At 39.7% G+C, this 15,482-nt stretch overlaps 1 protein-coding gene across 11 annotated transcripts in view; it reads right to left on the reverse strand.

The window, feature by feature from the left end:
* usp45 (ubiquitin specific peptidase 45) overlaps window positions 1–15,482 on the reverse strand; it is a 203,442-nt gene that overhangs the window by 125,526 nt on the left and 62,434 nt on the right. The window contains exon 3 of one of the 11 annotated variants that reach the window (XM_041187571.1): window positions 7,834–8,007. The exons of the other annotated variants lie outside the window; for them this stretch is intronic. Coding sequence (XP_041043505.1) covers window positions 7,834–7,906 — 73 coding nt within the window. The 5' untranslated portion in view covers window positions 7,907–8,007. The remainder of the gene's footprint in view (window positions 1–7,833; window positions 8,008–15,482) is intronic. 11 annotated transcript variants of the gene reach the window in all.

A 15,482-nucleotide genomic window follows, 5' to 3' on the forward strand; every position in this document is an offset into this window, starting at 1 on the left:
ACTATACTAACTTCACTGAGCTAAATACTTCAGCATAATTTCTCCAACCTTCTCTTCCTGAACAATCTTTTCAAAGGCAGATGTCAGCATTCTTCCCGTCTTTTAGATTCTTTCTCCTCTTGTTTCAACCGTGAGTTTATGATCTCATTACAACACAATCTGGAAACAATCAAGGATGCTCTTTCTGCAAGACCTCTGGTGATTGCATCGCCACAGGCTGCTTGATTACAGTAGGCATCACCAACATCTGTAACTCAACCAAATTATTTCCTCAGATAAATTGAACCCCTGAAGTGGGCAATTTTTCCACTACCCCAACTATCATCTCACCTACTGTTTTCAGCCTTTTTAACTTTACCTTACACAATGGATTTTGTTTAGTTTCTCCATGATTTCCACTTTGTTAATGCTCTTTCCTCAAAAACGCCTCTGGACAACAAATAGTACCATCCCATAACATTAAGCACTGATTAGCCCGTGTCCCTTAAAATTTTGATATCTTCGCCTGCTCCACCCTGTACACATGGACAGACTTTCCCTTCACATATAAAATCTTTAAAAATCTCTGTAGTCTGCTTTCGACATTCCCTTGGGTAAGTTGTGAACGTATTCCCACTTCTTTAGGCACTACCTGTCCCTTCTTTACTACTTGCACAAAAGCAACTGGTTTTCCATGTAACATCCAACACTTGACTTTGTGTCAAACCTTATTACAATGGAAACATTTAAGTCTTCAAGTGTCACTTCTACCCTCAGCACCTTCCCTTCTGATCTGAGGGGAAATTTCCTGAGAATTCCCAGTTGTCCCTTTGCTTCCCTGACTATCTGCCTTTAATCTTCCCACCTTCTATCCTTCTAGGATTTAAAGGGGTGACGGAAAAAGGGTTTTGATCTATGGACCAGCTCATAATCATCAGCTATCTCTGCTGCTTGCCTAGTTGTTTTAACCCTCTGCTCTTCGCCATAGGTTCTAACTATCGAAGTAAGTAAATCTTTAAATTCTTCCAAAAGAATTACTTATCTTAGAGCTTCATATGTTGTCTCTACTTTTAATGTCCATATCAAACCGTAAAAATTACTTTGTTTTACTCTCTCAATAGCAACACCAATCTGTCCAGGCTGTTTCCTTACATTCTGAAATTTCTGCCTGTATCCCTCAGGAACCAACTCATATGCACAAAGAATAGCCTTTTTTTTACTGCATCATAATCCACAGAAACTTCTACTGACAGCAATGCATTTATCTCATGAGCTCTACCTATGAACGCACTCTGTAAAAGCAATGTCCAGATTTCTTGCGGCCATTTCATTTGCTTAGCTATCTTCTCAAATGAAATAAAGAAAGCCTTTACATCCCTTTCCACAAACTTTGGAAGAGCCTGCACAAACTTAAATATCTCCCCACTAGGATTTGGGTTGAAGGTGGTCATTTCACCATCAGAACCTTCCTCATATCTGAGGTCTCCTTTTTAAAGCTTGCGCTAGGACTTCAACTACGTCTGCTTTCCTCGCCCCTGCAATTAATCCTATCCACCAGCTCTGTTAACTGAGCCTTAGTTACTTATTGTAAAGCAGTCAGGGTTACATCTTCCACTTCCAGGAAAGCCTTAGCAATTGCTAAAGCCATGTTCGCAGTCTAACCACTTTAAAATCGCTCAACACCAACTCCTGAATTCAGTGTTCTTCTCGCACTCGCGGCCTTCAGATTCACCAACTCCAAGCCAATCAAGGATTTTTTTTTAAATCCCGCAAAGAGCCCCCAATTTTGTTATGCTATGGCAGGTGGTAACTGCTGCGCTGACCAAATCCCAAAGGGAAACTTGGTCAAGGTATCACAACAATTTGCAATTTGTATTTATTACGAGAAGGTATGTGTCCTGAAATCAGAAGTAAATATTCCACTACCACTTTTGGAGATTTTAAATATTAAATTAAAACATTTATTAGCAAAAGAAAATAAAACTTAAACATACACAAGGCTACAGTTTCACAGTTAAATTTAGTCTTATAACATTTCACAAAAAAATTCTACTTAGCTAGGCTCACAAATAAGCATCTTTTCCAGGCAACAATCTATATAGATTCTTAATCTATAAACAAAATCCAGTAATATTACTGCAAGGCACCCACTGTTGCTACAGGGAAGGTACTGCACAGGCTTCTCTCTCCCTCTCACTCGACAATGGAAATCCAAGGCTTGTAACAAAACATTGCCTTCTGAAACAAATAGACACTTCTCTGGTAAAGGCAAAATACTGCAGATGCTGGAAATCTGAAGCAAAAACAAAAAATGCAGGAAAGACTCAGCAGGTCTGGCAGCATCTGTAGAGAGAAAGATAGAGTTAACGTTAGCTCTGTCTTTTCCTCCACAGATGCTATCAGACCTGCCGAGTCTTTCCTGCATTTTTTGTTTTTGAAACACTTCTCTGGGTTGGCTAGAGGCTGCTTACATCACTGGTCTGTGCTTGCACAGCACACTCTTCAAGATCTCACATGGCAACACCCCTCATATAGCTTTCAATCTTTCCTTAATTATGCTTTTTCCTTTTCATCTTTAAACACATTGTTCTTAAACTTTCTTTGGAAGTTACCTTTCCCAGAATATAAAATCTTTCCTGTTGTCTTTATGGGCACTACTTTCTGGAAAAACAAACTTAATAACTTTGCTTTATTCATTTATGATCTTTGCCACTTGTAAAACTTCCTTTTTTCTCTTTGAAATTCAACAGCTAAAAATTCAACTCCTCATTTATCTCCTAATGCAAATTCCTATTCATATTGTTTCTACTGGTATCCTATGTTAGTTGTTCATCTCAACTTCAAATTGCCTGCTTTTACACCTAACCCTTTGATGATTTAAACCTTGCAGTCTGACGGTCTTCAGTTTAATTAAATTAGTCTCACACACACACATACACACAACCCCCACAAGCCTGCTTCACAGTGTCTCACAGAAACATTTGAAAAATGGTATTTTCTTTACAGAACAGTGGAGTTAGTGTATGAGAATCAAAGAAGTACATGCCAATTGCTTCCTTACATGTACAGGGTTTCTGGGGACCTTGTGAGAGGTGGTGAATGGACAGATATTACAATGCCTATGCAAATGAGGTTGTTACACGAAAGGTAACAGAGGAGTGAGCCAGTGCATCATGAAGATAACAGTACCTTCAGAAAATAGAGAGCGGAGTTCTGTTTGGTATTGGGATTAGGTTGGGAGCTATGTAAATTACTACAATATGTTATGTGAAATTAAACAAATTTATAAAAGATATGCAAGTACTATACATCTAAGAAAAAACAGTTCCTTCTAGTTACTTGACAACATGGAAGCATTACAGACTCAAAAAAATAGCATTTTTCTGATTTGCCCCAAATTACTTGGAATAATTCTAAACAAATCAGAAACAAAAACTCTCAAATGTCTGAGAGGAAGGCAAAAAATGAAAGGAATTTTCGTCAGCATCATTTATTAAAGCATAGAAAGAGCATTTTAAACATAAATAGATCTTCAAGAACCTGGAATCCCAAACATCTTAATTTATGCTAAGAGTTGTTTGCAACTCTAGGTTACCTATTGGTTAAAAACTTAATAAATGCAACATTTTAAGTAATTAAATGTTTCAAATATCCAATAAGTGACACCCAATGTTTACTTTGGTGCAATCATACATATATCCTAAGCTGCTGTGTAAAAGTACTTATCTTAAGGCTCAATAGGGATTGGTATTAAATATTCAACTGTGAACATAGTTGCAGTCATCTGTGATCACAGATGACAGCTGAAAGTTTTTCGCCGCCAGCACAAGATCTGTTGTGTTGGTCCCAGCTGCAAAAGAAAGCACTGTTTGATTCAAACTAGAAAGCTAAACAGATGTCTGAAATTTCCCAGCAGTAACTGCAACCAGCATGGAGACCTAGCTGATCTATTTGCCATATCACTTAAGAGCTGAGTGGGCAAGGAGATGGGCTTCATTAATTCCTAGCCTAAGGAATACATGGAGTTGGCTGGATTTGTGCAATATTTCACAACTTTTATAATGCCAAAGCGACTGTCAACAACTAGTAAGAACACTTTGCATCTAGTCTTAAGTATTGATGAGAAATACATGTCAAAAATAAGAAGCATGTTAAAAACCTAAGGATTTAATAGGTTCTGGAAACCACAGTGTAAAGGTGAATGGAGTAATGTCTCAAATTGGAAAATAAGAAATCGTCATATACTTCATTGGTGAATTAACAAAATGGTCCCTTTATAGCATGTTATTTAAAGATGGATATAATCACTACGAAGCTTATTTACAGAGAATAAGTAATTTGACTGTTTGCTTCAAATTTTTGTATTTACACTGCAGCTTATAGAATTTTTCATAAATGTCCCTTGTACAGGAAAATGAGGTGGCTGGTAATGTTAACTAAGGCCAAAGCTATTTAAATGAGGCTAAAGACAATGGGTTAACAGGCAGACGTTGTGACCCAAATCAGTGTCATTGGCATATGTAGAATGTGTTATAACGCAGCAGATGATGTGTGCCAGGCAGGTCAAATCCACAAGGGGAACTTGATCATATGGTCACAATGGTTTTGCAATTTGTATAACAAGCAAATACATTTGTCTACAAATTACTACTATAATAACTCCTAAAACCCCTAATTAATCTGGCTTCCAGTTGCATCCCCATTAAGGCAACAGTGAAAAAAATAGATTTTAAACAGATCCAGGCAAGTCAACACAATACCCTGGACAGTAGAATTCAAAGTGATGTTTCCCAGCTTCGGTTTCTGTAGACAGTAGGCTTAATGCACAAATACTGGAGGCTTCTCACACTTCTGGTAGATCTTACAATGCCTTCCCTGACACAGCTTCATTCTCCTTGATACATGTTTCTCCCTTTTAATGTAAATTCCATTGTTCCCATATGTCTTTGGAACTTTATCTTTCTCATTATATAAATCTTTTCAAGGTGCTAATATTATCAGTAAACTTTGGGAAAAATAAACATGCTGCTTGGCTTACTTCTCTGGCTAGGAGTAAACATCCTACCATCTCTGAAATTTAAATTGTCCTGATTTATCTAAAAATGCGAGTTCTCCTCATCTTACATTCTAACACTTCAGCCATGTTAAGATAATTAGCATTTCAAACCTAGCTTCTTTTGATGAGTCATAGCCTCCAGACCAGCTGTCTCCAATTCGATTAAATCCCACACACACAATCCAAACCCCACTATTAACCTACTTTTACAATAAATCATAATAATATGAGAATTATTATACTTTCATGACAAATGCTAGGTGAGTTTCTGCAAGCAGATTTTAGGGAGCTGGAATTAATATGGGGGAGGTGGTGGCATAGTGGTATTGTCACCGGACTAGTATTCCAGAAGACCCAGGGTAATTCTCTGGGGACCCAGGTTCGAAATTTGATGATGACCACAAAACTATTACTGATTGTCGTAAAATCCCATCTGGTTCACTAATGTCCTATAGAGAAGGAGATCTGCTGCCCATACCTGGTCTGGCCTACAGGTGGCTCCAGGCCTACAGCAATGTGGTTGACTCTTAAATGCCCTCTGAACAGGGCGATTAGGGATGGGCAATAATTCTTGGCCCATGAACGAAAAAAAAACCCCCAGAATCTCAGTAGTTATCTCTGAATTACTCCTATGCCACATGCTGATGAAAATAAGCACGTGAGTGAGGGAGAGCAAGTGAGAGAGAGAGAGAGAGAGCACAAGAGAGAGAGGCGTGCGTGCGTGCGCGACAGCACACCTGCAAGAGAGATCACACAAGAGAGAGAGCACACACAAGAGAGCATGCGAAAGTGAGCGGGTGTGACAGCGCATGTGCATACAAGAATGAACAGTTAGCTCAAGGGACCAAATGGCTTACTCCTAATTCCTCTGTTTGTTTGTATTCAGAGTTATGAAAAGGGATAACATGCTAGAAGGATCATCAAATGAGGCCATATGAGTTGAACTGGAGAACAACAAAAAGGGGTTATCAAATAGCTTGGAATATACTACAGGCTCAAAAACAGTAAGGGGAGATAGCAGAACATGTAAGGACGGTGGTGTAATGGTTATGTCACAAGTTTAGTAATCTAGAGGCCCAGGCCAATGATCTGGGGACATGATGGGTTGAAATCCCATCACAACGGCTGATGGAATTTAAATTCAATTAATAAATCTGGAACATAAAACTAATCTCAGTAATGGTGACCATGATAACTATCATCGATTGCTGTAAAAAGCTATCTGGTTCACTAACATCCTTTAGGGAAGGAAATCTGCCGACCGGACCCGGTCTGGCCTACCCGTGACTCCAGACCAACAGCAATGAGGTTGACTCTTAACTGCCCTCTGAAATAGCTGAGCAATTCACTCAGTTCAAGGGCTATTAGGGATGGGCAACAAAGGCTGGCCTTGCCGCATCCTGCAAAAGGGTTTTTAGAAAAGCAGATTTCTGGGAATTGTAAGCAATAGGTCAGTAATAGTAGAGGGATTTCAGCTACCCTAATATTAACTGAGGTGGAATCGTTATGAAAGGTATAGGGATAAAAATTCTTAAAATGCACTCAAGAAACTTTTTTTTAGCCAGTACCTAATATGGAGCATACAGGGTAGGATAAGGCAAAAAAGGAAAGCTTATGTCAGTTGGCAAGCACTGAATACTACAGAAAGCTTAGAGTATTGATTAGTGCAAGGATGAAATTAAAAAGGAAATTACAAAAGCAGAGAGAGCATAAAAAATATTGTTAAGTAAAATCAACGGGGGAGGAGGGCAGACAGCATTGAAACAACATTGCAGACAATGTAGTTAAGGAGAGGAGTGTGAAATACTGGATGGGAAAAACAAATTAGAGAGGAAATATTAAGGAGTTTAGCATCTTTGAAAGCGGATAAATCACCAGGCCGAGATAAAATGCACCCTAGGTTGTTAGGAGATGCAGGATAGAAAATAGCGGAATCTCTGACCATCATTTTCCAATGGCCTACAGACATGGTGCAGACAGCTGATGATTGCCCCACTGTTTAAAGAGGGAGAAAGGGATAAATCCAGTAATTACAAGCCAATCAGTCTAACCTCAGTGGTAGGCAAATTACTGGAAAAAATTCTGAGGGACAATATTACTAGTCATTGAGAAATGCACGGATTAACCAGCATGGATTTGTCAGGGAAAGGTTGTGTCTGACAACTTGGTTGAATTTTTTGAGGAGGTAACAAGGGGTTTGGGTGGTGAAGGTACAGATACAAGACCCCGTATGCAGGAAGCTCGGGACTGGAAGTGTGCCGTATTTGGGAATTGAATGGATTTTGGGTCCTAGGCCTAGCATGTACTTATAATTCATAAAATAAAGTACTAAAAAAAAGAATAAATGAGTTTTATTCAAATTGCTACCCAGGGTGCAATGTTAATTTCTATAATTGTATGTTGAGGAAGAATGAGTCTGAAGCTAGCTTGTACCTTCAAACAGGTTTATTTCCAAGCAAAGTCACACTCTCCCAGTTCCCCCCAGTCAGCCAGCATGAACTGGTTTATGTATTCTTGCAATGACTCCCTAATCCTTTCCCAGTTGGGGACAGCTGTGTTTAATTACCAACTTAAAGCATGTATTCTATTGCAGCACAATTTCAACATTAACAGATACCCGTTTTTTTTTGCTTTTAAAAAAAAGTGCATTTCCTTTTCAGAAAAAACTGAAAATAGACCAATAAATCACCCATATTAACATCCTGAGTCATCATTCTGCTAATACCTCCCACAATTTTTCACTACGAGCATTCCTTTTGGTGAAATAATCTGATAACTGTTGGCTTGTATCAACTCACCAGAGCTTAGAAATTTCCTTTTTCTCCACCATTTGTTGAAGACTTGCAACATCAATTCGTAATCTTTTTTCATTCACACTCTTTGTGGAGTGTACGTTATTCCAAAGGGATCGATTGTCAATACAGCATTCTATTGGAAATTTATTTCATCATTTCCCTCATGTAGTATTTCACCTAACATTTTAGATAAAAAGAATGCTATGTCAACCATCCTCTGCTACCATGTTAATTCCAATAATGTTATGATCCCAGCTGATGTTACTATTGGACAAGCCTGATCCCAGGGTGGAACCCAGCTTGATAGATCCTTACTTTTATTTTTCGTTTAGGTACGTGGAGAGTGGCTACTGAACAGAGTCACAGGAGTCAGCAGTTGAACTTTTAACAAAAGAATAAAACATTTATTAAACAAGAAAAGATGAACTATATTACAATACTCCTTCACCCACAACTATATCTTACAGATATACATAGATTCGTAAGGGTAACACAAGTTACAAAAGCTTTTACACTCTCTTAAGTACAGTCCATGTAAATCAATAGTCAATTTGTGGCCAGGCAACCCACACTCAAACACATTCTGACAGAGGCCACCCCAAACAGATGCTATGGATCTCTCCTCAACTCCGCCCAGATGTTTGTCACACCATGAGGCAACTAGTCTCACTAAACTCCATCTTTCACACAAGGGTTTCCAAACTCCACTCTCGAAGAACTCGCTCTGGAATCTTCTCCCAAACGTTTTCTCTTCGATGTCTTCCACAATGGTCCACCTCCAGGATTTCGAAATCTCTTCCCAATGTTCCTCTCCCTTGGATCGCATTCAAACTTTCTTCCACACACTCTCCCTCACTGACTCAGCCATGCCAACAGAACATCACTGCTTCATATGCCCATACTAAAGAGTTCATCATCAGACATCTTCAGCTGTCCTCCTGGATCTTCTGGCTTCTCGCACGTCTATATCGCTTCAAATCTGCGTCCTGCAGCTTTCTCGCTTTAAACTTGAAACCTTCCTCTCTGCTTCTTATTTTCACTTCCACAGAACAGGACCTTTTCTAGATTCCTGTCCTTTTCCTTTGACTAGGCTGTCCACTTGGGACCTTTCCTGTTCCACTCACTTGGATTTGGGGACTTCCTTCTTTAGTTTCTGGAACCTGCTTCTGCAGTTCCTTCTCCTGTGTCCAGCTTCTCCTGGCAGATGGCTTCAATTTTAGTTTGGGACTTGCTATCTGTCCCTCTGCCGTCTAGCCTCTGGAATCCTGGCTTCAACTGAACTGAAACTGCTTTTATAATTTTCTTTGTCTCTGTGGGGCCTCCTGTTGCCAGGCAACAGCACAGTTTTTTAAAAAATCTGGTGTTTGTTTTAACTTCCCTTCAAGAGTCGTAAAATCTCCTAAGAATGCTGGCTCATGAACAAAGCCTGAGACTTGCTGTCTCCATTCAAAAATGAAACTCGATCCCAGGTTTCATCTTTTAAACCAGAAATAGAAAAAACTGGAAATTAAACTTAAACTTTAAGATATACCTTACACCCAAATACAAATATAACTTACTTAAACTATCTATATTTCCCGACAATAATTGTATGTTGAGGAAGAATGAGTCTGAAGCTAGCCTGTACCTTAAACAGAGTTATTTCCAAAACAGTAAAGTCACAGACTCCCTCCCAGTTCCCTCCAGTCACCCAAGTTTATATACTCTTGCAATAGGAGGAGGCAGTGGCATAGTGGTATTGTTACTTGATTAGTAATCCAGAGACCCAAGATAATGCTCTGGAGAATCGGCTTCGAATTCTGCCATGGCAATGGTGGAATTTGAACTCAATAAAAATCTGGAATTAAGTCTGATGATGACCATGAAATCATTGCTGATTGTCACACGTTAAAGGAAATCCGCGGTCCTTATCTGGTCTGGCCTACATGTGACTCTTAATAACAAGGGATGGGCAATAAATGCTGGCCCAACCAGTGAAGCCCACATGCAAGTGAACGGATTTTTAAAAAAGTGACTCCCTAATCCTTCCCCAGTTGGGGTCGGCTGTGCTTAAGTACCAACTTGAAGCATTATCTACTGCAGCACAATTTCAACATTAACAAGGCAGCTTCGGATGTGACCGGTTTTCAGGTCCTTCTGGATTTTGGGATTGGTAGAAAGACTTTTCACACAGTCTTAAATGGTAGACTGGTCAGAATCACTGGATCCATGGGATCCAAGGGCAAGTGGATTAAAATTTCTAAATTGCAGGAAGCAAAGGGTGGTTCAAATGTATAGCCAAGGTGGTTTTGTGACTGAACAGCTCTTTCCAGCAGGGATCTGCACAGTACTACGTTCTTTGCTTTTCACAGAATATTTTAGTGATCTGAACTTGAAAGGAGCAGGCATTAAGAAGTTGGCAGATGATACAAAAATTGTGTGGCTGATAATAAAGAAGAAAGCAAGAAAATATCAATGAAACAGACTGTACAGGTGCAGATAAGTGGCAAATAGAATTCAGACCCAAGAAGTGCGAAGTAGGTAGGGCAAATAAGGCACAGGAATACACAACTGATTGTAGGACAATGAAAATTGTAGGGGAACAAAAGGACCTAGAGTGCATCTCCACAGATCTCTGAAAAGGACTGGCAAATAAGCTGGATAAGAAGGCATTTCCCTTGATTAGCTGAGACTAAGTTATGATAAAATTGTATAAAACACCAGTTAGGCAACAACTACCGTACTAAGTACAGTTCTGGTCACCACATTACAAGAAGGATGTGGTCACACTTGTGATGGTACAAAAGTTGGTTTACAAGGCTGTTGCCAGGAACAGAGAATTTTAGCTATGAGGAAAGATTGGATAGGACGGCTTTGTTTCCTTTGGAGCAGCAGAAAGTGAGTGAGATTTAATTGAAGTGTATAAAATTGTGAGGAGTGTAGATAGAGTAGCAAGGAAGAACCTATTTCCCTTATCAGAGGTCAGTAACCAGAAGGTATATCTTTGAAGCAATTGGTCGTATTCATTGAGAAGAGAATTTTTTCACTCGGAAAGTGATGGAACTCACTCCCTGAAAGAGTAGTAGAGGCAGAAATTCACATTGCATTTAGAAGATACTTGGCTATGCATTTGAACTGCCATGCCCTACAAGGCTACAGACCAAGAACTGAACCATAGGATTAGTTTGGATAGTCTTTTTTGGCTGGCACAAACATGATGGGATGAATGGCCTCTTTCTGTGCTGCAAATTTCTATGATTCTATTCAAGTGATAAAAATTTTGGCATGATAGATGTACTACTATGATAAATTTTGTAACAAAAAAAGTAATATTAGCAAAGCTTTGGAAGGACAGGGAATATGTCTTTCTAATGGATGTCAGACAGTACTTGTGTATTTTCTTACTGTCCATGATCAATGTGTTTGGTAGGTGAGATGGGATAATAAATAAGCTTCTTTATTTTTAAACTCAGAAAAAAGCTTGCAGCTGGAATGTGATAGTTCTTGGTGAATAATTATTTTGCAATAAAAATACCTGTTGATGTTCCATCCTTAAACAAAGAGATGTGTGAATTTCCCGGCTTACTGTGAACGTACATATTCAATTAGCTATTGCCTGAGAGTTCATTAGAGCATGGCACAGTTCTATCGTAAAATAAATTTTCTTAGTACTAAATATCTTTGGTTTCTTTAATATTTATGCTCTTTAGTTTATACTTTATCAGAACACGAAATAATCAGAAAAATAGCATGTTTCATAGTTTCTGAATAGTCCACATCTTCAAATTCTTCAGATAGTGCTCTGAAAAATTGTTTGAATTCTAAACATTCTAGAAACATTTTGGGTTATATTGTTATGAATTTAGCAAATTTTCTCCTTACAAGTTACTGTACAGTAAGTTGCCATTTTAAATGGCCCAGTTTTAAAGTTGTTCCACTTCAACGTCGATCAGTTAACAGAAGTTTATTTTTAAAGCTGTTTTGCACCAGGTCTGATGTAGGGCCACGTGACCAGTTTGCTGCCATTTTGGAGCAGCCTCTGTCAATCTTTGACTCTTCCTCTTGCTGCTGATCCTCCGGCTCACTGTTTCTTCCACTCCCTGATGCTCCCTCTTGCTGCCACCCTCTGGCTCACCACCTGTGCCACTCCCTGATGCTCCCCCTTGCTGTCGACACTCCAGTTTGTGGCTTACACCTTGCAAATCGAAGCTGCTCTTCCTGCCTCTTACCTCCTTGCCCACAGCAAGGGTTCAGGAGAGGAAAGCGGCAAGCAGCAGAGGCAAGGAGAGGGAGGTTCACAAAAGGAAAGGTCCACAGCAACTGGGAGGGCCAAATAGCAGGAGAGGCCACAAACCAGGGGGTTGGCAGCAAGAGAGAGGGTTGGCAGCGAGAGAGAGGGTCAGGAAGCAGCAGAGGCATTGGGAGTGAGAGGAAGGATCAGAGAGTAGCAGAGACCATGAACTAGAGGGTCAACGAGAGGGAGGGTCAGCGAGTGGGTTGTGTGGCAAGTGGAGGTTCGGAGAGCAGAATTGGCTGCAAGCAGGAGAGGCAGTGAGTGGGAAGTTCAGCAAGCAGGAGGTTCAGCAAACAGGATTGGTGGCAAGCAGGAGTTAAGTAGAAAGTTAGCATATTTCTTTTATATTGTTAAATTTATTTTATTTGAAAAAGTTATTTAATTTATCAATTTAAGAATTTAGCAATGTAAAGTATTACAACTTACAGAGTATAAAGTTTTATTTTTTTTTCTGATGGTAAGGGTCTTATAGAACCTAACAGAATGTTCTTATGCTCATATTACAACAGTTTTTCCATTGGTTTTATTGGGAAAATCGGATTTACAAAGTTGTTTCATTTAAAGCTGCATTTTCAGAAACACAACTTCAATTTTAAGTGTGGGCTTACTGTACAAGATCGAAATTAATGGAAAGGGGAAATGCAGCTTTTTTTAAAAGGCAATGTGGCAAAAAGGTTTTTTTTTTGCAAAATAATTATTCACCAAGTTTTCACAAAATACAATTACTAATTAACTTATTGTTGTGAATCTCAATATTAATCTGAATTTTTTGCCTCGAAGTTGCCCAACACACCAAGGAAATCATCATATTCCAAAAGTGGATCTGCTTAGCTGATACCACTCATAATTCCAAACAGCAAGTTTGGCAGGAAAAACATATGTTAACCTAGCTTTGATACCTGAATGTCTACAGGATGCTGTTGGCTTCTTAAAACAGTAACTAGAGGAATTCTGCTGCATTACAATAAAATTCACGCAATGCATTATTAGGGAATTAATTTACAGCTCCTGAATATTATTCAGGAAAAAACATTGTGCTAACCATTCCATCTGGTGGATGTCCTTAAAGAAACATCAGGGGTTTGTATTATGCAAGCACATCTATGCTCGTCAAATGGTGTGCGTAAAACTGTAATGATCCCTTTCATCTCAAGATTATTCTCCATCGGTACAAACCAAGAGCATAAGAAATAGGAGTGGGATCATAGGGCCCCTCAAGCCAGTTCCCCCTTTAAATATAACCAAGGCTGATCTTCTGCCACAACTCACTCTCCATGCTGTTTGATTCTGAGAGACCAAAAATCTGTCGAACTCGAACTTAAATATATTCAATGACTGAGCATCCATAATCCTCTGAGGATAGAAGATTCCAAAGATTCAAAACCCTTTGAGTGAAGAAATTTCTCCTCACTTTAGTGCTAAACAATCTGCCCCATGAACTTGAAAAATAGCCTTTAAAAACAGGCAAGGGGAACATTTAAGTAGCTACAACGTAGGACAAAGTATTCAAGAGAAAATATTGTTTGCCTGTGATAAAGGGATGGCAATAATCATAGGTGATTTTAATCTACACGTGAACTGGAAAAATCAGATTGGCAGTGTAGCCTGGATGAGGAGTTCTTAGAATGCTTTCGAGCAGCATGTTCTGGAACCAACCAGAGAGCAGGTTATATTAGATTTGGTATTGTGTAACTTGACAGGTTTAATTAATGAGCTCAGAGTAAAGGTGCTGCTAGGTATCAGTGACCACAATATGATTGAATCTTACAAAAGTGGGTCTAAGGCTAATATCTTAAACTTAAATAAGGGCAACGATGTGGGGATGAAAGCTGAGCTAGCTGAAGTGAACTGGAAAGCTATAAAGAAATATTTTAAGGGGAGGACACACCATGAGTGGTTAAATAAAGAAGTTTAAGAAAGCATCAAACTTAAGGAAAAATCATACAACTCCGCAAAGGTGAGTGGCAGAACAGACAACTGGACAGAATATAAAGAACAACAGAGAATGGCTAAAAGGTTAATCAGGAAAATGAAATTAGAGTATGAGTGAAAGCTAGCTAAAAATGTAAAAACAGATAGCAAGAGTTTTACAGATACTTATAAAAGGAAAAGAGTAAGTAACGTGAGCGTTGGTCCTCTCGAATGTGTCGGTGGAGAGTTAATAAGGGAAAGGTGAAAAAAATGAACAAATATTTTGCTTCTGCGTTCACTTTTTTAAAAATATTCATTCACAGGATGTGGGCTTCGCTGGCTGGGCCAGCATTTATTGCCCACCTATAGCTGCCTTTGAGAAGGTGGTGGTGAGCTGCCTTCCTGAACCACTGCAGCCTGCATGGTGTAGGTATACCAGCAATGCTGTTAGGAAGGGAGTTCCAGGATTTTGACCCATCGACAGTGAAGGAACGGGGATATATTTCCAAGTCAGCATGTTGAGTGACTTGGAGGGTAACTTCCAGGTGTGGTGTTCCCACGTATCCTTGTCCTTGCCCCTGTCCTTCTAGATGGTAGTGATCGAAGGCTTGGAAGATGCAGTCTAAAGTGCCTTGGTGAATTCCTGCAGTGCATCTTGTAGATGGTACACACTGCTGCTACTGTGTATCGGTGGAGGGAATTAATGCTTGTGAATGTGCTTGTGAAAGCGAGCTGCTTTGTCCTGGATGGTGTCAAACTTCTTGAGTGTTGTGGGAGCTGCACTCATCCAGGCAGGTGGGGAGAATTCCATTATACTCCTGACATGTGCCTTGTGGATGGTAGACAGGCTATGGGGAATTACTCGTTGCACGATTCCTAGCCTTTGACCTGCTCTTGTAGCCACAGTATTTATATGGCTAATCCAGTTCAGTTTCTGGTCAATGGTAACCCCCAGGATAGTGGCTGAACATCAAGGGATGATGGTTGGATTCTATCTTGTTGGAGATGGTCATTGCCTGGTACTTGTGTGGCGTGAAAGTTACTTGCCACTTGCCAGTCCAAGCCTCGATATTGTCCAAGTCTTGCTGCATTTGGACATAGACTGCTTCATTATCTGAGGAGTTGCGAATGGTGCTGAACATTCATCAGCAAACATCCCCACTTCTGACCTTATGATGGAAGGAAGGTTATTGATGAAGCAGCTGAAAATGGTTGGGCTGAGGACACTACCCTAAGGAACTCCTGCAGTGATGTCCTGGTGCTGAGATGACTGACCTCCAACAACCACAACCATCTTTCTTTGTGCTAAGTATGAATCCGACCAAAAGAGAGCTTTCCCCCGATTCCCATTGACTCCAGTTTTGCTAGGGCTCCTTTGATCAAATGCGGCCTTGGTGTCAAGAGCAGTCACTCTCACCTCACCTCGGGAGTCCAGCTCTTTTGTCCATATTTGAACCAAGGCTGTAAG

The sequence above is a fragment of the Carcharodon carcharias genome, chromosome 5, assembly GCF_017639515.1.
Source record: "Carcharodon carcharias isolate sCarCar2 chromosome 5, sCarCar2.pri, whole genome shotgun sequence".
Classification (NCBI taxonomy): domain Eukaryota; kingdom Metazoa; phylum Chordata; class Chondrichthyes; order Lamniformes; family Lamnidae; genus Carcharodon; species Carcharodon carcharias.